The sequence below is a fragment of the Podarcis filfolensis genome, assembly GCF_964270895.1.
Source record: "Podarcis filfolensis genome assembly, chromosome: 13".
Lineage (NCBI taxonomy): Eukaryota > Metazoa > Chordata > Lepidosauria > Squamata > Lacertidae > Podarcis > Podarcis filfolensis.
Window position 1 is genome coordinate 23,862,674 of NC_139615.1, and position 21,271 is coordinate 23,883,944.

The 21,271-nt window shown below is 39.3% G+C and overlaps 3 protein-coding genes across 3 annotated transcripts; 1 reads left to right on the forward strand and 2 right to left on the reverse strand.

Annotated features, from left to right (window-relative positions):
- Window positions 1–4,870: 4,870 nt before the first annotated feature.
- Window positions 4,871–5,821, forward strand: LOC310748583 (olfactory receptor 4D9-like; the record flags this gene model as incomplete). Its single annotated transcript, XM_083584435.1, has 1 exon — window positions 4,871–5,821. The coding sequence occupies one exon, from the start codon at window positions 4,871–4,873 to the stop codon at window positions 5,819–5,821; it is 951 nt and encodes a 316-aa protein (XP_083440561.1).
- Window positions 5,822–11,067: 5,246 nt separating this feature from the next.
- Window positions 11,068–12,006, reverse strand: LOC310748584 (olfactory receptor 6M1-like; the record flags this gene model as incomplete). Its single annotated transcript, XM_083584436.1, has 1 exon — window positions 11,068–12,006. The coding sequence occupies one exon, from the start codon at window positions 12,004–12,006 to the stop codon at window positions 11,068–11,070; it is 939 nt and encodes a 312-aa protein (XP_083440562.1).
- Window positions 12,007–16,609: 4,603 nt separating this feature from the next.
- On the reverse strand, window positions 16,610–17,542 carry LOC310748585 (olfactory receptor 4D1-like; the record flags this gene model as incomplete). The annotated part of the gene is made up of 1 exon (XM_083584437.1): window positions 16,610–17,542. One exon carries the CDS (start codon window positions 17,540–17,542, stop codon window positions 16,610–16,612), a length of 933 nt encoding a protein of 310 aa, XP_083440563.1.
- Between the last annotated feature and the right edge of the window lie 3,729 nt (window positions 17,543–21,271).

Below are 21,271 nucleotides of genomic sequence, written 5' to 3' on the forward strand. Positions count from 1 at the left end.
CTTCCAATAATAACATATTGTAGTTTTCAGGGGCTTTTTTAGATTCCCCATTATAGAAATTATTAATAACTACCATATTTGTAGGCTACTGTTTCCAAACAAACTCAAAGAGTCATGAGTGGATAGTTTTTGTAGCAACTTATTGATCTGGAGTTGAAAGATACTGGCTGTTCAAAGAATATACTCTCACACCACACCAAGGCAATAATGATAAAGTTGCCTACCAAAGCAAAAACATAGCTGATGAAGAATAAAGTGAAGAGTACAAGTTCAACCCTTTTAGTTCCAGTGAATCCTAATAGGATGGATTCAGTCACATTCCTTGTCTGGTTCCTCGTTGTAATGTGCAGCTGAAAGAGTCACTTGGGATAGTTGAGGTACAGGTATTGGTCATACCAATTCTTCTTCTGCTGTGATAATATCTGCTCCAGAGAGGAGTAAGACCATTTGGAGCAGATTTAAAGAAACACAGAAAAGACAGGAATGAAAGTTCAGTTGTTCAAATGGAACTCCCTACATGAAGCATTACTCATAACCCTATATATATATATTGTTGGGTCTCTGGACCGTAATAAAGATTGGTTGGTTGATTGATTGATTGATATTGTTATGGAACAGGCGCCCCTCCCTAGTCTGAGATATATTTTTTTACTTCTTTTGGCAGTAGTAGTATTGCTGCAATACCTTTTAAGCAAAACATAAAAATAAAATGTGCACCAGAAAGTGGATGGCACATTAGTAGAAAGTGCAAGAGAAGTAGAAGAGAAAAGAGAACCGTTCTGCCACCCTCTCTCTTTGCAAATATAATTTGCACCCATAGTGTCTCATGGAACCCTAAATTTCCCATCCTTATCCTTTGCTCCCTCTTATCTTCCTTGGTTTATTTGTTAAAGTAAGAATTAAATCACGTTACCATGGATGGTCTCATTGAGATACATTATTTTTATCTGTCTTGCCTCATTCAGAAAGCTATAGAGATTCATACTGGAGACACACCCCTCACAGTCGTATTTCCAGTTTGACAGCAATAAGTAATTTTTTCATTCAGGGTCATATTGCTGTTTTCAAGTTTCTTTTATAACTTCATACTGTTAGTTTTGTGGGCCATGGAATCATTTTAATATTTGAAGCAGTTGGAGGAGGATAATACTTAATACCCTTTTAATTTTTTAAAAGTTGCAGTTTAAGTATTATAATAATTAAGCAGCCACCAGCCTGTGTCATGCCCCACTCTTCTTTTCTTAATGATAGAGACTGAACCAGTACAACTCTGTTTCCTTCAGAATATATGGGGGAAAATTGCTCATCATTCAGCAGGTATGCATCCAGAGCACGATTTCTGTTCGCATCCTGAAGCAAAATTCTTAACCTGAAGCACTATTTCTGGGTTAGCGAAGTCTGTAACCTGAAGCGTCTGTAACCTGAAGGGTATGTAACCCGAGGTACCACTGTATCTACTTGCACTTTGATGTGCTTTCGAACTGCTAGGTGGGCAGGAGCAGGGACCGGACAACGGAAGCTCACCCCGTCATGGGGATTTGAACCGCCAACCTTCTGATCGGCAAGCCCTAGGCTCTGTGGTTTAACCCACAGCGCCACCCGCATCCCTTTTTTTAAAGGGCAAATGTCCCATAGGCAAAAACAGCAACAATTGAGTTAATGAAGGCCAAGAATTTGAACCTCAGTTTGTTTTGGTAGGGTACATCCTTTTCTGTATGGGGTCACCCTCCCCCTGAAGTTGCAGTTGTGCTCCTTACAGGTATATTTGGATCAATTACTGTCCTTCGATGCACAAATGGCATGTGTTTTTTGGAGTGCTTTCTGGATGAACATAGACTGACTTCAATGTTCTGTGCTCTGATAAACCCTAGGCTAGATTACAGCAGCTGCATTACACATGAAACTGCCTTTAAACTTAAGAGTATATGAAGCATGCGCTGGATAAGGCCAAAGTCCTATCTAATCTAGCATTCTGTTCTCCTAGTGGCCAAGCAGATGCCCATGGGAAGCTCACAAGCAGAAACTGAGCACAGAGCACTCCCTGGTCTATGATTCCCAGCCAGAGGCATATAGTCTCTGATAGTGAAGACCATTGATAGTCTAGAAGCTGCAGCTAGTGCGTAATAAAGCAGGTGGATTTCTGATGGCCTCTAGGCAGCCGAAACATTTACATTCTTCTTCTTTTTTCTTCAAATCACTTTTGCAAGAGCTGGCAGATTTCTAAACAGAGAAGCAGCATCAAACTCCTCAAAGATCACCACACACCCTTGTTGCAAGCTACCTAACACTGTATGTGACCAACTAGCATAAACACAATGCATACCCTGATACACTTTCAGCAGGAAAAGAATGAAATGAGAATCAAATTTGGAGAAGCAATCATGCAACTGGTCCACTGATGCAGCTTTCCTTTCATAATGATACCTCTGAAACCTTTCTAGGAAGAGCTAAAGCAGTAGTGGTTGAAGACCCAAGAGATGTTATGGTGTCTTGCTAAATTAAATTTAGGCAACAGCTTCAGAGACCACATGGGGAAGCCAGAGTTGACTGCGTTTTCTCACAGTAGTAGGCTAATTTTCTCTCCTGCTTATTACAATACCAGTGATCACATCAAAGCTGTAAGTACATAAGCTATTCGAAGGTCTTGGTGAAATAGAATCTCAGATCTTGGACACATCAGGTATTTATGGTGCATTTTTTATTTTATTTATTTTATTTTATTTTAAACATGTATCAATTCAAGAGTTTCAGGCTTGCTTCTCACACAATGGTATGACAACTAAAGTGAAGCATTTTATTTTAATGGCAGATTTCAGGTTCTACCATTGACATTATGGGACTTTAATTTGCTTCCTTCAGACTAGATTCTCTATCTATCAATCTATCTATCTATCTGAATTGTGTCTACTTAAACACATTTAGTGTGAATGCCACAGAAAGTCCTGTGAGATTGGGCAATGGCTTTTAGATTCAATAATTCATTAAAAATGATTGGACAAACAATGAGGGCAGGTCAACATACCAACTGGAACATCTATGTACAGATGCATTGTACTGCTAAATAATACATGGGGGACATAACATAGGATAAACAGTAAATTTTAATATATGTTGAATATTTTTTTGTTTTGTTTTGGGGGAAACTAGGCTTGTCTGCTGCATAATTGCCTTCCAATGAAGGTACATATCCTTCGCTAAAAGGCATTAGACCACTTCTAATTGCTTCTTCGTTGAAACCTTTGTTGTTGTTCTAAATAGTCACATCTTAATGGACACAATCCCACTGATTCCAGTGTCAACACAGAAAAGCAAAGTGGGAGAGCTGCTTTGCAGCCCCTTAAATGGAATCCATCTGTCTCATCTGTGCCTGTTGTAGAAGGTGGTGGTGGTTGTTAATTTATTCCCCAACACGGTGGTGATGGTTGTTAATTTATTCCCCATCCATCTGGCTTGGTTTTGCCAGTTACTCTGGTGGCTCCCAGCAGAATAGTAAAAACAATATTATAATAGTGATTTTTGTTATATCTCAGGCTATTCCTAATAATGAAGAGCAAGGAGGTGGGGAAGTGAAGAGAGATACATAGATGTGCAGATTTAGAAGAACAGCATGGAAAGCAGAGTGTGATTAAAATGGAAGCAAAGGTATAGAAATTACCATTTGATAGATGTAATCTGCATATGGTTGGAAACTATTGAGCACAACTGTACTCCCTCAGTGTTCTTATTACTGACATGCATGTTGCTGGACAGCAGGTAATGTTAGCCTTCTTATGTACGAGAATTAATTTTCAGGTCAGGAGTTTAATTTTTAGGGTGCAAGCAGAGGCAGTTCTAAGGAAGCATGACTGGTTCAGCCACATCAGGTACGGAGCATCTGGGGTGTCACATCAGATACCACCACTATTATGCCCAATGGAAGGCAAGAGGCGGGTGCGCGTGCTGGATTTTGATGTCACACAGGGTGCCACTGATGCAAGGTCTGAATATAAAACATGGAGGCAAGCTGAGTCAGTAAAACACACTCCCTTTAAAAAGTTGTGCACTTGTTTCAATTAAATGTCACAATTATTTTAAAGACATTTTGCAATGTCTTTCCCATTAACTGGGGGAACGACCACTATGGTCTGTGCAGAATTCATCTTAGTTCCGGTTGATTGGATCATCACCTAACACATGGCACAGCCATTTACCAATGGTGAATTCTCATGCCTGTGTTGAAACCTCTACAAACTGTGATACAATGTTGTGAGTTTCACTACCACACATGCAGTCAAGCACATCAGCCACCACTGATGTGGAGCATTGCTGGGGAAACTCATAACATGATGGTGCTCTGTCACATGGAGAATGCTTAGGGAAGAGTGGCAGATCAATGGTGCTTGTGGTGGAGCACATGTAATACATGCCAAACAAAACAACAGATTTATTCTTTGTAATCTCTAGTTAAAATATCCCAGGTAGATTTTTATTTTATTTTTTTTAGCATGATGGTGGTAAATTCTTTCTGCAGAGTTTCTGGAATTCAGAGTAGACAATATTAAACTGGATGGATAAACAGAAGATCACAGGAGGGCATAAGAAGGCACTGCTGAATCAGGCTCATGGCCAGTCAAGCCCAGTATTCTGCTTTCCAGTCACAGCAGACAAGCAGATGCCTACAGGAAGTCCAAAAGCAGGACACAGATAAGATTTTTTAGGACCAAATTTAAGTTCCTGAAATTTTTCACAAGGTAAAGTGACCAAAAATAGAATCACCCATACACTTTGAACATTGCGAAGAAATAAAGTGATAACCAAATGAAAATGTGAAGAAAATGAAATGAAAAAAATATTATTTCCTCCCTCCAGATATTTGTCACAAGTCTACAGAATGGCGGTGGATAACTTCACAAGCAGAGTTACAGAATTTGTATTTGTAGGAATGTCACAAAATTCAGAATTTGAACAGTTTTTATTTTTTCTGTTCCTGATAGTTTATATAGCTACTTGGTTAGGGAATGTCACCATTATAATCACTGTAATATCAGACCACCATCTCCACATGCCCTTATATATTTTCCTGGCCAACTTGGCTTTTCTGGATGTTAGTGAATCTACAGTAACTGCACCTAAATTGCTACAAATGCTCATTTCCAAGAACAAAACCATCTCTTTCCATGGATGTTTGACACAGATTTTCTTTTTTCACTTCATTGGGGGTACAGTCGTTTTCTCTCTTGCAATGATGGCAGTTGATCGATATCTAGCTATTCACAAGCCATTGCAATACATGATCATCATGAACAAGAAAACCTGCTTTCGGATCATTTTGTGTGCATGGCTAGGTGGCTCCATTCACTCCATGGTCCAGGTAGCACTGATCCTGCAGTTACCATTCTGTGGTCCCAACATACTGGATAATTTCTACTGTGATGTTCCACAGGTGGTCAAATTGGCCTGCACAGACATCTATACTGTTGAACTACTTCTGGTCTCCAACAATGGACTTGGTGTGACAGGAACCTTCATTGCTTTGCTGATTTCATACATCATCATCTTGTTCAAGATAAGAAATCACGTCTCAGAAGGGAAGCACAAAGCTCTTTCAACATGTGCAGCCCAGATCACAGTAGTGAGTTTACACTTCATCCCATGTATCTATATTTATGACCAGCCCTTCAAGAAATTTACAGCAGATAAGGTGGTCTCCATTCTCTACACAGTTATCAGCCCAGTGCTGAATCCAATCATTTACACATTAAGAAATACAGAGATGAAAAATGCTATAAGGAGACTAGTGAGGAAAGTGCTGAGGTTTTATCAGAAAAATTCAAAACTGTAAATGTTATTTTTATGCATATTGATTATTATTTAAGCATCCTTGCATATTGCTTTAAACTTATTTAGTGAAGAAATTACAAAAAAATAAAAAATAGATTTATATTATATTATATTATATTATATTATATTATATTATATTATATTATTATATTATTATATTATATTATATTATATTATATTATATTATATTATATTATATTATATTATATTATATTATTATATTTTAAGTTTTTGCCTAAATGCCCTGGAAAAGAGAACTGCATTTACCTGGCACTGAAATTATGAGAAGTGGGGTTTTCTGGGGAAAGCATTTTTTAAAAAATAATAATAATGAGATACGACGACCAAAAGGGCCTGATCTCTTGTCACCACCTTCTGGACCTCCCTCAACAGTGGCACAAAGAGAAGCGTTTCTCATGATGATGTCACAGTCTGAGTAGTTTTACATAGGGAAAGTCAGTCCTTGGGGTCCTGGGCCACATAAGGCTTTTAATATCTAAACACCTCAAATTTGGCATGGAAACAAATGGGCTGCCAGTATATAGGCAGGCCGTAAATTATATTTACAGTTAAGGACATGATGAGTTGGACTTATGTAATTATTATTATTATTATTATTATTATTATTATTATTTATTTCCCACGCTCCCCAGCCAGGACCAGGCTAAGGGCGGCTAACATCAGAGTATATAATACATTAAAACATAATGTAGGCCCTTTCCAAAAGTTGAAAATAATTGAATGAGTAATTCTAAAAACAAAAATGAAATGTGCAATGCCTGAAGGTGCAGCTTCAGGGTTGAGAGCAATAAAACAAGAAAGACTCACTGTGTTCTGTATAAGAATTAATGCATGGGTACTCATCTAAAGTACTGATCTGCCCCCTGTCACTATAGTAGTGTTAGTGTTGAGATTTTATTCTGTTTTTAGTTTATTGCTGATTTTATTTTTTTAAATGTTTTCAATAGTTGTTTTTAACCCCTTTTACTGTTAATTTTTTTGTTTTATTTTCTTCATAAACTGCTTTTTACAACCAAGTGGTGCGTAAATCTGTTGCCATGAAAGAGGCAGGGTGCCACAGGGTCATGAGGGCCTTCTTCAAAAGGTTACTCAGCTGTAAGCCTCAAAGGATTGCATGATCTAATGGGGTTATAGTAAAGGTACAGCTCTTTGACCTTTACTCCTGACCATTAGGTCCAGTCGTGACCGACTCTGGGATTGCGGTGCTCATCTCGCTTTATTGGCCAAGGGAGCCGGAGTACAGTTTCCGGGTCCTGTGGCCAGCATGACTAAGGCATTGCTCTCTGAGCTTTAGAAAACCTTATTTGCACTTGCAGTGGTGTGGAGGGGTCTTTGTGCTTATTGTTTAGCAGCACTTTCTACAAAATCCCCATGGTGACATTCTCTGGATTCTATGAAGTGTTGCCAGGCTCTCAGCCTCTTTGTGAACAGCCCTGCGTGGCTGCACGTGTTTGGAAGACATTTTTTATAAAGGTTGGAGTTTGAAAATGACCCTCAACCACTTGAGATATTTACCATGACAAGTGCAATTTCTTGCCCCCACCATCAAGTTATTTTCAAAGTTTCCCTCTCTTTGGCCCCCTTCAAATATCTCCTTGTTTTGCTGCCAAAGCGTGTTCTCCTTCATGGAGAGCACGTGTTGCGGTGGGGGCTGCCAGGACACTCCAAAGTTGGGGGAAGGGCTAATTGATTGTTGGCCACTGATGCGATTGGGACTTCCCTTGCTGTTGGGAAGAAGTTAATCTTGCCATTTATTGATTGACAGCCAGAAATACTAAAACTCCTTGCACGGGGCTAGGGCTTCCTCTTTTCACCCGTGCATCGGATTGCCCATCCCTCCCTCCCAGAATAGGGTTGTTCGCTTTGACCTTGTATGCCTGTCATGGGGTCGTCTGCTTTGGAGTGGGGGCCTGGTAGGAATTTTGTCCATTTGGCTGATTGGTTGGGGCCATTCGGTTTTTGCCTACTGCGTAGCAAATCGTCACAACTTGTAAGGTTCGCGGTTAGGCATTGGTTTATGGTTTGGTTGGTTGAGGGGCATGGATTGGCTGTGCCTGCCCCTCTAATGCTGCTGCTGCAAGGGATTCTGTTAAAGGAACTGGGGGCTAACTATTGCTTGTCCACTCTGTAAAGGGGGCTCGGGCCATAGCAATGATCTCCTGGTTGCATTTGGGGTGAGGGCAGGTTCCCTGCTCCGTTGCTACCCCCAAGTGTATTCCCCTATTCTGACTTTCGCAGGAATGTCAGTCTGTCCCCCATGGTGGGGGCAGATAGTCGCAACCAATGCCTAAGCGACTACTCACAAATTTGTATTTTAATAAAGTTGTGGCCAAAATTATGCCAAAAATCTTAAACAAAAAATTCTGTGTGATGTGTGAGTTATTGGGGTGGACCTGGGGACCTCGGCACGCAACAGCTCAAATGGTCAAAAACCCACCCTTTTTCTATACAATTTTTGACCCATTAAGACTTAAGCAAATAAAAGTGCACAAATAATCTTTGGTGGGACACCAGGGTCTTGTTAAGCCTTGTGTTTATGCTGTGTACGCTTGATTGTGGGATGGTGACAGTGAGGCGTTAAGCACCTGGGATGCCAAACTTAAACTTCTGACAGTATTTCACTGCATTTTCCTGATGTTTTATTACCTGATAATTTCCATGTTTTATGTGATCTTTCACATGATGTAAAAGTCACTTCTGAAAAACTAGCAGAATCTGTTGAGCACTGTTTAGCAGAATAAGTTTAGCACTCATTTCCATGTTATTTGCTTCCATAAAAAAATCATTTGCAACTCTGAAATCAGAAAATCTCAGGAGTTTTGTGTTGTAATTTCAGGGCTCACCCACAATTCTGTTTGTCTGGGAACCCCTTGATGGGGAATCCACACAGAACAGGGTGACATGTGGATAGCATAATCACATATGCAAAGCCAATCACAATCCAGCTGTCATAAATCCTGGGATTGAATTGACAGACTATGATGCAGAAGGGGGAAGAATGTGTGTGGGATTTGTGTGAGAGAATACTGGAAACCTCCATTGGAGGAAGCGGAATTCCCCCTTTCCATATCAGCTTCAGCTGCTTTGGAAGTGAAGAATACATACCTGCTCTCCCTCCTGTGGAGCAGAAAGCCCTCTTGAAGGGTGACTGTGAACTAATCAGGCAAAGGAAGAAGGCTAAGTATAAGGCAGGGGAGGGGAGGGGAGCAGAGCAGAGATACTTAGTGAGATAGACAATACAGTAGGGCTGCCGTCCATCATTTTTTGGAGTTTTTGAGAAGAAGAAAAAGGCTCAACAGCTTTTGGGGTGTCCTGGTTATTACTTTTTGAAATAAAACCAATTTTGGAAAGAGCAAAAAACAAGCACAGAACTACTGATATATCACAAGTGGACTCTTTATTTACTGCATTCACAATTATTTAAGATAAAATCTATTTTGGAAAGAAACTACTTTTGCCGTTTTATGGGTTTTATTGTTTGTTTATAGATAGTTGCCTTGGTGATATTTACTTGTGTCTATTGCAGTAGAGACACCACCCTCTTTATTGTTTTATTGTAGGTGTTTGTCAGGCAGGATAAAACTATTTCATTTTGTGAGTCACACATAGGTTTGCACACTGCTGAAGACTGAAGAATCTGTTTTCCATCTCTGATTGTGTGCCAAACTAAATATAACATGGTACTTGCAATTAGCAACAGCATGAATTCATTGCCATTATCATCATTATCATTTTTTTGCTGTGGGTTGTGTGCTGAGAGAGAATTGCAGATGGGAATTTAATGGCGAAGTCTGGATAGTTCACTCTGCAATTTATTTATGGCTGTGGTTCACAAGTTAGTTTGATAACAGTGAAATGCAATTAAATGTGACCTTGTACCACTCAGACCAACACTGGAAACAACAAGAGAAAGAACTGAACTCTTTCAACACACCAGGTCTAGAACAAAAATGAAGATGAAAGATTACACATGTGTAATGGATTATAAATATATACGTAAGATTTAACCAAGGTTGCTGTTTGTAAGGTGAAAATGTGGACAGCTGGAAGAATGGCTTGACAACAAGTGAAGGATGTCAAGTGGAGACTAAATAAGAAAGGAAGCAGCGAAACAGTTCTAATAACATATCTTGGACATACAATTGCATCGGAAGTGGGAAAGCTGATTTTAAGAAATTGTATTAAATTAAAATTGGAATAGTTTGAAAATTAATAAAAATATTTTTCTTAAAACAAACAAACTAACCACAACTAAATCAGACCCTTATGTTTGGATGTTGACCTTTAACCATTTGCTTCATGCTGTAGTCTTGATCAAATATGAGTCTATGGCGCTATTTGCATTGGGAAGAAATTCCATTGGCCCAAGTTGGTGGTGGGGTTGGGAACCAGAAAACTAGTAGGGTTTTAATGGAGTACCCTGGAATAGGGCATGGGTGGGTGATTGGCTGGAGGCCTGAACAGGAACATTCCACACCAAAATGTATTGCCTCAGATCCCACTTATGTTAGAAAAATGACAATCTATCCACAACAGAAAACTGTGTTATCACAAATTGTTCCTTAATTCTTCAACTCTAAAATTAAAAATTATCAGGAATACTTTCAAGGAATTCACAGCTGCCTCTAGACAGCTAAACGTGTTTGTAGAAAAAAATACTGTTGGAGATCTATAAATCATAATTAAAGTACAATTTGAAACATTAAACTTGATGCCACTCAGAAACACAGTTACATTATTTTCATTAGCCTAGGAAAACGGCTTCTAGCAATGGTTAATTTTCTCCTTCCAATAATAACATATTATACTTTTCAGGGGCTTTTTTAGATTCCCAATTATAGAAATTGTTAATAACTACCATATTTGTAGGCTACTGTTTCCAAACAAGCTCAAAGAGTCATGAGTGGATAGTTTTTGTAGCAACTTACTGATCTGGAGTTGAAAGACAGTGGCTGTTCAAAGAATATACTGTGAGAGTTATCCATGAAAGAGGATTTTAAGTTTTAAACACCACAGAATTTCAATAGTTAGTTTGAAAGCTGTAATTAAGGTTCAGTATCTCCAAAAAGAATGACCTGCAGAATATTTCCAGAACTTTCAGCTGAACCATATTTCTTTCCCATTCCAATGCATGCATGTAAACCCCTACATAATCTTCATTTACTTACATTGTCATTTAATACTACACAGTGTTGGGACCCTTCTTCCTTTTTCAGGACTCTGAGGTTAATTAAGGGGAAAAATCTTTCTTCTGACTAAATGGTCCAGGGCCTCCTTGACTTTTTCGTTTCTTAGGCTATAAATGAAGGGATTCATTAATGGAGTTATCACTGTGTTCAGTATGCTAGCTACCTTGTTGAGGTCCAATGAGTGATTTTTTTGTGGCTGAACATAAATGAAAATAGAACTCCCATAGAACAGTGTCACCACAATTAGGTGAGAGGCACACGTAGAGAATGCTTTCTGTCGTCCTTTTGCTGAGGGGATCCTCAGCACTGTTGCAATAATGAATATATAGGATACACTTGTCACCAGTAATGAGCCTAGGAGGAGCAAGGCTGAATTGACAAAATTAATAATCTCAATCTTCTTTACATCAAAGCAGGCCAGCTTGAGAACTGGGTCAACATCACAAAAGAAATGGTTGATGGAATTGGGTCCACAAAATGGCAGCTGGCCTACCAAGATTGTAGGTGGTAGGACTGCAAAGAAGCCCCACATCCAGGAGGCAGCTATAAGTTGAAAACATACATGTGTGTTCATGATGGCTGCATATCTCAGAGGGTTGCAAATGGCCAGATAGCGGTCGAATGACATGATAGCCAAAAGGAAGAACTCTGTGGAACCTGTTGAGAAATATATGTAAGCCTGCAGGATGCAACTATGGAAGGCGATAGATTTTCTTTGACTCATAAAATTGAATAGCATTTTAGGGATAACTGTGGTGGTGAATATAATCTCTAAAAAGGACAGGTTAGCAATGAACATGTACATTGGGCTGTGAAGGCTGTTCTCACAAAACACCAAGGTAATAACGATAAAGTTGCCTACCATAGCAACAGTGTAGGTGATGAAGAATAAAATGAAGAGTAGAGGTTCAACCCTCTTAGTCCCAATGAATCCTAGGAGAATAAATTCATTCACAGTCCTTGTCTGGTTCCTCATTATGCTGTACAACTTGAATAAATGGAGAGCAGCAAGATGAACAATTCTTCTTCTATGTTGAAATCTCTACATGATACAATGGTAGGGACACCATAAGTTATTTAAGCACAAAAGATGCTGGGTGGTGATTCCTGTGGGATAATGCATATAAATATGCATGAGAAACATCAGCTATGCTTGTTTAAACCCAGAGACAAAGTGAAAAGAGCGGTGTAAAGATGGCTGTTAATTTGAACCTTTTCTATAGTTTGTTACTATAGATCATGGCAGTTGTGCGGTTGGCATAATTCAATATAAAATTGATCCCCATTATGCAGTGTCTTGAACCTGGTCTTTGTTCTTATCTTAAACACTTTAAATATATTTTAAAATGTTTATATCCCATTAATTTCCAAATGAAAAAATGTTTTCAATTTCCTAAATATTCCATTTTGAAATCAAAAGCACACAAAAGTGCTCAAATTTGACTCAGTTCTGATTATCATTTAATTTATCCAAAGTTATAGCATCTTCCATTTGAAATTGTATTGTTGAAACATTTTTTATAATGCTGCTGTTCTGCTAACATTACAGACTTCAACTTGCACCCCTCTTTTCCTCTGTAGTGCTCCCCCCAGCATCTGCTGCAGAGCACTGAAGGCTCTATCAGAGCAGATTTTGAGACCACAAGGTGATAAGAGAGGAATGGGAAGTCCAGTTCTGCAAGTGCAGCTCCTTGTATGCAACTTTAGATACAGCCCAAAGTATACATAGTTTTATATAATTGTATTGTATTGTATTGTTTTAGAAGGAAATTCCCTCTCCTTCCCCAGCAGAATAAATTTTAGGCCAACACAAAGGAAAAAAGAAAGTGGATGGCACATGAGTACAGATAACAAGGGAAGTAGGAAAGAAAAGAGAATCATGTGTACCTCTCTCAGGTCTTTCCTCTGTAACCCGTTCCCACAGTGTCTCATGGAAACCCGTATCTCCCATCCTTATCCCTTTCTTTCTCTTATACTCATTGATGTGTTTGTAAAAATAAAAATTAATTCAGCTTATCAAAGACATCAACACCAACGACAACAATGTGGATGGTCCCATCGACCTCCATGTTCTCTGTCTTGCCTCGTTTAGATAGCTGCAGAGATGGAAAACAAAACACATATTTCCAATTTCACAGCAATAAGTAATTTGTCAATTTTGTGTTCTTCGGTTCTGTGGGCCATGGAATAGTTTTAACATTTGAAGCAGATTGGGCATGGGTCTGAGAGAAAAATAATACTTCATACTCCTTAAATTTTCAAAAGTTTCAATTTAAGTATTAGATAAATTAGGAATCCACTTACCTATGTCATACTCTTAGGTTCTTTCCTTGCTGGTAGAGATTTAATCAGTACATTTCTGTTTCCTACAGAATATATGGGAAAGGTTGTTCATCATACAATAGGTATATATCCCTAAGGGTCAAATTATGGCAAAACTTTCCTGAGTCAATTCCAAAGCATTTATATGCAGAATTTTATAACATGGAATAAATAATGAATATTTTTTGTATAAGGGGTTTACAGCTTAATTTTGTATGCAGTACCCCATCATGCAGTTATTTCCCAATGTTTAAAATGTTGCCCAACATAGCTATTAATAAGATTCAATTAATAATATTATACTGTATTAATAAGATTCAAAAATGGCATTTATTCTCATCACTGCTCTTCTCTTCATTTTCCCCACAGCAAATAATTTCATTCTACCCTAAAGGTGTAACTGATATTCAATTAGCAGTTTAACTGAATCACTGTGGTCCTTGAAGGTATTATATATCAATTATTTCAACCACAAGAGGCAAAGAGGAATTGCAAACACAAGGATTATTATTATTATTTCTTTATTAGTATCGTTTTCATGTTGCTACATATTACCATTATAACTGAAAATGCTGGCAAAATATTGATTCAATGTAATAAAAATAATTATTATGAAAACCAAATGAAAAGCATGTTGTCTGCTGAACATTGCCTATGTATTGAAGTCTCCAGACAGGAGCTGATAAATAGTATGTTCATTTATTGCCAGGAGCCTGTTTGGGGTAGTGATTTACAGTGTTGTATGAAGGCATGGGAGACCAAGGTTCCAATTCCCACTTAGCCATGAAGCTTACTGGGTGTCTCTCTGCCTAACCTACCTCACAGGGTTTGGGGAAGGTTTTTTGGGGAAGGGAAAGAATCATGTACAGTGGAACCTCGGGTTAAGAACTTAATTCGTTCTGGAGGTCTGTTCTTAACCTGGAACTGTTCTTAACCTGAAGCACCACTTTAGCTAATGGGGACTCCCGCTGCCGCCGTGCCACAGCCATGCGATTTCTGTTCTCATCCTGAAGCAAAGTTCTTAACCTGAGGTAATATTTCTGGGTTAGCAGAGTCTGTAACCTGAAGCGTATGTAACCTGAAGCGTATGTAACCTGAGGTACCACTGTATACTACCTTGAGCTCATTGGAAGAAAAGGTGGGGTAAAAACTAAGGAAGGAAGGAAGGAAGGAAAGCTAATAGTGGGGAATCTCTGAGCCAAATGCAGCTATGTAAGCCTCTCTGTCTGGTTCTCAACACCAAATCCGTGAGGCGGAGTGAAGCACCCACCACAGGTGGCCGAAGCACAAGATGCAACACCCACCTTATCACTTCCACCACCACCAGAACACCTCCCCTCCTGCCAAGTTCAGCAAAATGGGAGGGCATTGCTGCTCATCTTCCCTGCCCCTTGGTAGGAGAAGATAAGCGTCAACGTCTTGCAGACTGCCACTCCTCTTGCTGAGTGGCATGCAGCAGAAGTGGGGGCAAGGTGAGGGGTGGGAAGCAGCAGCCTATTCCCAGGAGGTGAAACGGGATGGGCCACCCCTGCTCAAGACTACCCAGGCCACAACAGCATCCACACCCTCAGGCCACATGGACACTCCAGAAGTGCATTGGCCTAGCTCACGTATCCCTGAACTATTATAATGCTCATTGTTTACCTGGATGTTGGGTGTGTGCAGAGATGTGCTTGTATGGGTTAAGAAATCTCTGATGCATTAGGCTTGCCATACGCCCGGAAAATTCCAGACATGCCAGGAAATCGGAGACCTAAAATGACATCCTGGGGGGAATTTTGAATTTTAAGAGATGTCTGGAATTTCCCGTACATGTATTTTTGTTAAGGTTTTCTGTTGTTTTTTCCAGGAACTGAGTGAAGCAGTGCTCACCACAACAATAGTTTCTAACAGCTGCAGAGACAGAGCATAGTCATAGCACAGAAAATTTTCTAAGCTTGTTTTAAAGCCACCCAGGAATCTGCCATTCTACTGCCCATTACCCATTTTAATGTCCATTGTAGAGATCCTTTGAAACTCTTTACAATTTATTTTGTTTTAATCACTCTGAACAATTTGGTATCAACAGCCACCGCTCACTGCTAACACTAGATCATTTATGTACAAGTTCAAAAGCACATGTTTAATACCAAACATTGGGGGATTCCAGTTGCTACCTCCCTTCATTTGGGAGAACAGACTATTTATCCCTAATCTTTGTTTCCAGATCTACAACAGTATGTGAGATATGTGAGCAGAATTCCCTGATATAACTCAATAAGAAAGTTGTTTCTTCTACATGCTGGTAGCTTGTAGGAAAGGCCCTGACACGCAAGGATGAGTCACTAATTAACATAACATTGAAACAAAGTCATCAATTAACAAAACATTGAAACAAAGGCTGAATCAAGACACATCAAAAAAATGTTGCAGGGAAATGCACTGTAAACCTCCTAATGGGAAATCACATTGCCCAAAGGTGGAACTCCACAGTGCCATCTGGTGTCACAGTGCTATAACACATTTAAAACCCTTTTTTTCTTTCTTTTTACTAATGTAGCTGATTCCAAAGACTCCATCTTCTTTTTTGCAGCTCTAACTGCACAAGCACCTTTTGCACTTGGTACAGTTCTCTGCGAGGCATCTGCAAATGCAAACCTCCACACAACTTTTATGCATGTTAAACACATATTTCACAAAGAAGATCTCTCTTCTTTTTCTATCCTGCTAAGTTTACTCAGGAACATTTGGTGAAGTACGTTTTGAAACTTTAAGTATTATTGTATTTTAAATAAGTACACAATGTTTTCTGGATTGCCTCTGTCTGTACGCTTCTTGACATTCTCAAATAAGCTTAAAGGTTTGTTAAGACAAGTCTTATGCTTGCAGAAGCCATGCTGCCTCTACTTCAGCAAGACCTGTCCTTCTATATGCTTGACAATGCTATTCCCATCCTTGGGTGTGGGCCAGTTCCAGCATCTCTTAGTTCTGGTGACTCTCAGGTGGGCATCATTGCCATTATAAGAAAACAAGGGAGGGGTTCATGGTGAGTTCTACCACCTTTTTTTCTAAAAAAAAACCAGCACTAACAGTAACTATTATATTATGTAAGCTGCATTATTACTTTATAATAATCCAAAGAAGCAAAATTGGTCTTTTATATTCAGATGAATCACAGCTCCGAAGCCTACAAATTATACTGATTGGAAAATATTTTATTTAAAATGTTCCAGAGCTTGCATCCTCTATGGCTGTCTGTGATAAACACAAAGTGATGGTTAAGTCCTTTTGAAAGGCAAAAGTTTTCTCATTATTTTCCCAACATTGTTTTTCATCTCTGTGTTACGCAAAGTAAAGATCACTGAGTTCAGCATTGGTGTTAAAAGGCTGTAGAGGACTGAGGCAACCTTGTCTCCTGGAAATACCTTGAAAGGCCGGTCATAAACAAACATTCCTGGAACAAAGTTTAAGCTCATGACCATGATTTGTGCCGCACAGGTGGAAAGAGCTTTGTTCTTCCCTTCTGTGACATGTGCTCTAATCTTCACCAAGATGACAGTGTATGACACAAGCAAGATGAAGAAGATCAACGTGAGGAGCAGTCCACTGTTGCAAACCATCAGCAACTCTGGGATGTACGTATCAGCGCATGCCAGTTTGATGAGCTGTGGAATGTCACAGAAGAAATTATCCAGGATGTTGGATTGGCAGAAAGGCAGCTGAATGAGAATTCCAATCTGGACAATGGAGTGAGAAAAGCCACCCAACCATGACCCAGCTACCAAACCTATGCAAACTTCTCTGTTCATTATAACTAAATATCGCAGTGGCTTGTAGATGGCTATGTACCGGTCGACTGCCATCGCCACAAGTAAGAAGACCACAGCACCCCCAGTTAAATGGAAGAAGAAGATCTGTGCAATACACCAATTGTAGGAGATGGTATGAGTATGGGAGAAGAGGTCCCATAATATTTTCAGTGATGTGACTGTCGATTCACTGATGTCTATGACAGCCAAGTTGGCTAGCAAAAAGTACATGGGCGTATGCAGGCTGGGGGTGGTGATCACAGTGACTATAATGGTGAGATTTCCCAACCAAGTTGTGCTGTAGACAGTGAGGAAAAGGAGGAAGAGAAGGGACTGTATTCTGGGATTCTGCGAGAAGCCCAGGAGGACAAATTCTGTTACTGCTGTGCTGTTCTTCTCCATGTGAGCATCCTACTGAGGCTCACTAAGGACCACTAAAAGTCATGTCATCAAATTACTTCCTCAAACAACTCTTGACATACCCATTACAGGTCCCCCACAACAATCAAATCATAAATTTGGGTTGTAGATAGACAATTGGACTTTATCAAGTATCACTTCATCTGTCCAGCATCACTAAAAAATGTAAACATTTTCCACAGTTCAAATCCCAACCTTGTCTATGGAGAAGTAAATCATATTGAAGTAAATGGGTCTTATTCCCCAGTAAAGGGATAAGGATTGCTTTTCTTATTTTTGCAATGGTCATGTGCCATATTGATATAATCTTACGGCAGTTTATTGTAGCAAATTTGTATGAATTCCAATTTGTTTTAGTCTATTATATGGTGGTTTTAACCTTCTGTATGTTTTAAATCATGATGTACATATGTTAGTGATAATTTTAGTGTGCTATCCTTTTGGAAACAACTTTCAGGTTTTTTTTCCCTACAATCAAGCAGTATCTAAACGTTATGAAATAGAATAAATAAATAAATTTCCACATTTTATACCACAACAGTCCAATTAGCTGGGAACTTTCCATTTCTAATTACAAAACAAGTTGAAAACTGTCATCTTAGAGAAGCACAGTTATTTCTCCTTGGTGAGCATCTGTTCAGACGAATAATGAAGTTCAGTGCAAAAAAAAGTCTATTAAACCATCACCAACATATATCATTAACTCATCATTATCTTTTTAAATCATCAGTAATCCATGATAAGTTGAGCATTAGAAATCATGAAGGCAGAATATTGAAAAAAGGATCCAGCCCCATTTTTCTTTCTTCCGAAAGTATTTTGTTCCATTTGCTAGAGTCTATAGCTTATTACTCCAAGAATGCCTTCTTATCTTCTATATTGAACAAATTAATCTTCAGTGATTCTGCTTTTAAAACCAGAAATAAACACAGAGACAAGAGTAAGAAAAGAGCTATAATGAAATGGTGACTCCAGAAACCTGCACCTAAAGTATTACCTTTGATGGAGAATAACCCTACAGTCTCCTGAATGGAGAATCAATGGTTATTGTCTCCTAGTAATAATATGAGATGACAAAGGATTTGTATCCAAAGGGGCTCTGGTGTTGGACATGGAGTCACCCCTATTCATATGTCTGCAAATAATAGAGATGCTATGAAATTGCTTATGAGTTTCAGCATTATGTGAAGAAGGCTGTACTAGGCGAAACTGGGGAATCAAAACACAGGGGAGATCATGTGATTTATTCAACAGAGGCTCAGCTAATGCCATGAGATAAGCTGAGTCAGGGGCACAGTCCACAAGATTTGGTTTATAAAATCTAAATGAATAAGTGTCAATGAAAATAAATTAATACTCCTGATGCCAGCGGAATTGTTCTTCACCCACACATCCAGGGACTTGGAACCCTAACAATAAATAAAACAAAATAAATGTGATTTTTTCTAAAAAAATATAATGTCAATAAGATGTGCAAACCGATTTGATCAAGTCAAAGTAGGAAGCTGTGCAAAATAATTTCAAGAAGCAACAAGAGTGTCTTTGATTCAGACATATAGTGGTTTGGAACTCTACAAACAATAATAATGATTGGAAAAACTATATTAGTAACACTATAGTGGAGCTTGCAGAGCTCTCAATTGGCCTCTCTGATGAACACATAATAATTTAATAATAATTTATTATTGACACCCCGCCCTTCTGGCTGGGTTTCCCAGTAATTGTGACAGTGTCATCCTTTTGGAAATTAGTATTATCAACATGCATGTACAATATACAATAATGATTCAGATCCACTAAATCTGACATAAAAACATCACATGGTTAGTACAATTTTTCAGAAAGATGATATTTTAAGTTTATTTAGTCATTCATGCAAAAAGTCCAGAAGACGTTTTCCAAGCTAATCCAATAAATGCCAATAATTATTAAGCACACTAACTTTTCTTCCTGCTTTGTAGTTGCGTGTTGAGGTCCCCAGGGCCACCCCAATAACTCACACATCACACAGAATTTTTGTTTAAGATTTTTGGCATAATTTTGGCCACAACTTTATTAAAATACAAATTTGTAGTCGCTTAGGCATTGATTGCGACTATCTGCCCCCACCATGGGGGACAGACTGACATTCCGCACAATGCGAAAGTCAGAATAGGGGAATACACTTGGGGGTAGCGTCGGAGCAGAGAACCTGCCCTCAGCCCTCCCCAAATGCAACCAGGAGCTCATTGCTATGGCCCAAGCCCCCTTTACAGAGTGGACAAGCAATAGTTAGCCCCCAATTTCTTTAACGGAATCCCTTGCAGCAGCAGCGTTAGAGGGGCAGGCACAGCCAATCCATGCCCCTCAACCAACCAAACCATAAACCATTGCCTAACCGTGAACCTTACAAGTTGTGATGATTTGCTATGCAGTAGGCAAAAACCAAATGGCACCAGCCAATCAGCCAGATGGACAAAATTCCTATCGGGCCCCTGCCCCAAAGCAGACGACCCCATGACAGGCATAGCAAGGTCAAAGCGAACAATCCTATTCTAGGGAGAGAAGGACGGGCAATCCAATGCATGGGCAAAAAGAGGAAGCCCTAGCCTCGTGCAAGAAGTTTTAGCATTTCTGGCTGTCAGTCAACAAATGGCAACATGAACTTCTTCCCAACAACAAGGGAAGCCCCAATCGCATCAGTGGCCAACGGTCTTATTAGCCCACCCCCAACTTTGGAGTGTCCTGGCGGCCCCCACCGCAACACGTGCTCTCCGTGAAGGAGAACACGCTATATCACAGAAATAGTAAATAACACATTAATAAAGAAATACATATAGGTCAAACTAGGGTCACTTTATTTATTTATACCATAAAAACCGCTGCAGAGGAAACACTATTGGTTCAGGAGCAAACCAGAACCTGAAAGAAACTTTAGCTTAGGGCAACAAAACCCCTGATGCAAGAACTGGAGGCTTCACTATCCAGCCTTCATCCCATTCCTAGGCCACACCAAGAAGGTGAAGAAGTTAATGTTGTTTATTATTATTTACTACTTATATGGCGAGTGTGTTGGTCCCCCCCATAAATGTTATGATAGATGATACATTGATGTATTGAATGATCCCCCATTCCTTTCCCCCCTTCTCTTATGATATTTTTTGTGTCTGTGTGTCATAGGAGCCAACTGCTAAGGGCCATGGGGGCTTCATCCCTCACAATAAAATATTTGAGGGGGCTGTGCCCCCACAAAGTTAATGGGCATTCCCATTCAAATAGTGTGTGTGTACTGTATCATGTGATTGATTATACATGGCAGGGCTTGCCTGAGCCCCCACAATTTTTTACTCAAGTTGGAACTCCATATATAAGAGGGTCCCCAGGTAGTGCCACATTAAGACCTTTAGAGGCCCTAAGCACTAAAAAGATGTTGGTGCCTCCATATATATCTAATTCAAAATATAAACAATAATAAACCACGAAATAAAATTTTATTTTTTGAAATGAAACGAAACCTACCATATGATGGAAAATGATATTTGGTTTTGTATAGTCTTCTGCTTTTTAGAACTGCAAAGTTTTTGATCAGATCCTCAGAACTAATCTTACATAATTTCTGTGCCCCCCCCCCACCTCCTTGGTGCTAATTTTGCTTAATAGGTAATCCAGCCTTGTCCCCAGGCTAAAACACAACTACTCCCCTTCCCACACCTGAACTTCCCAAAGTGACTA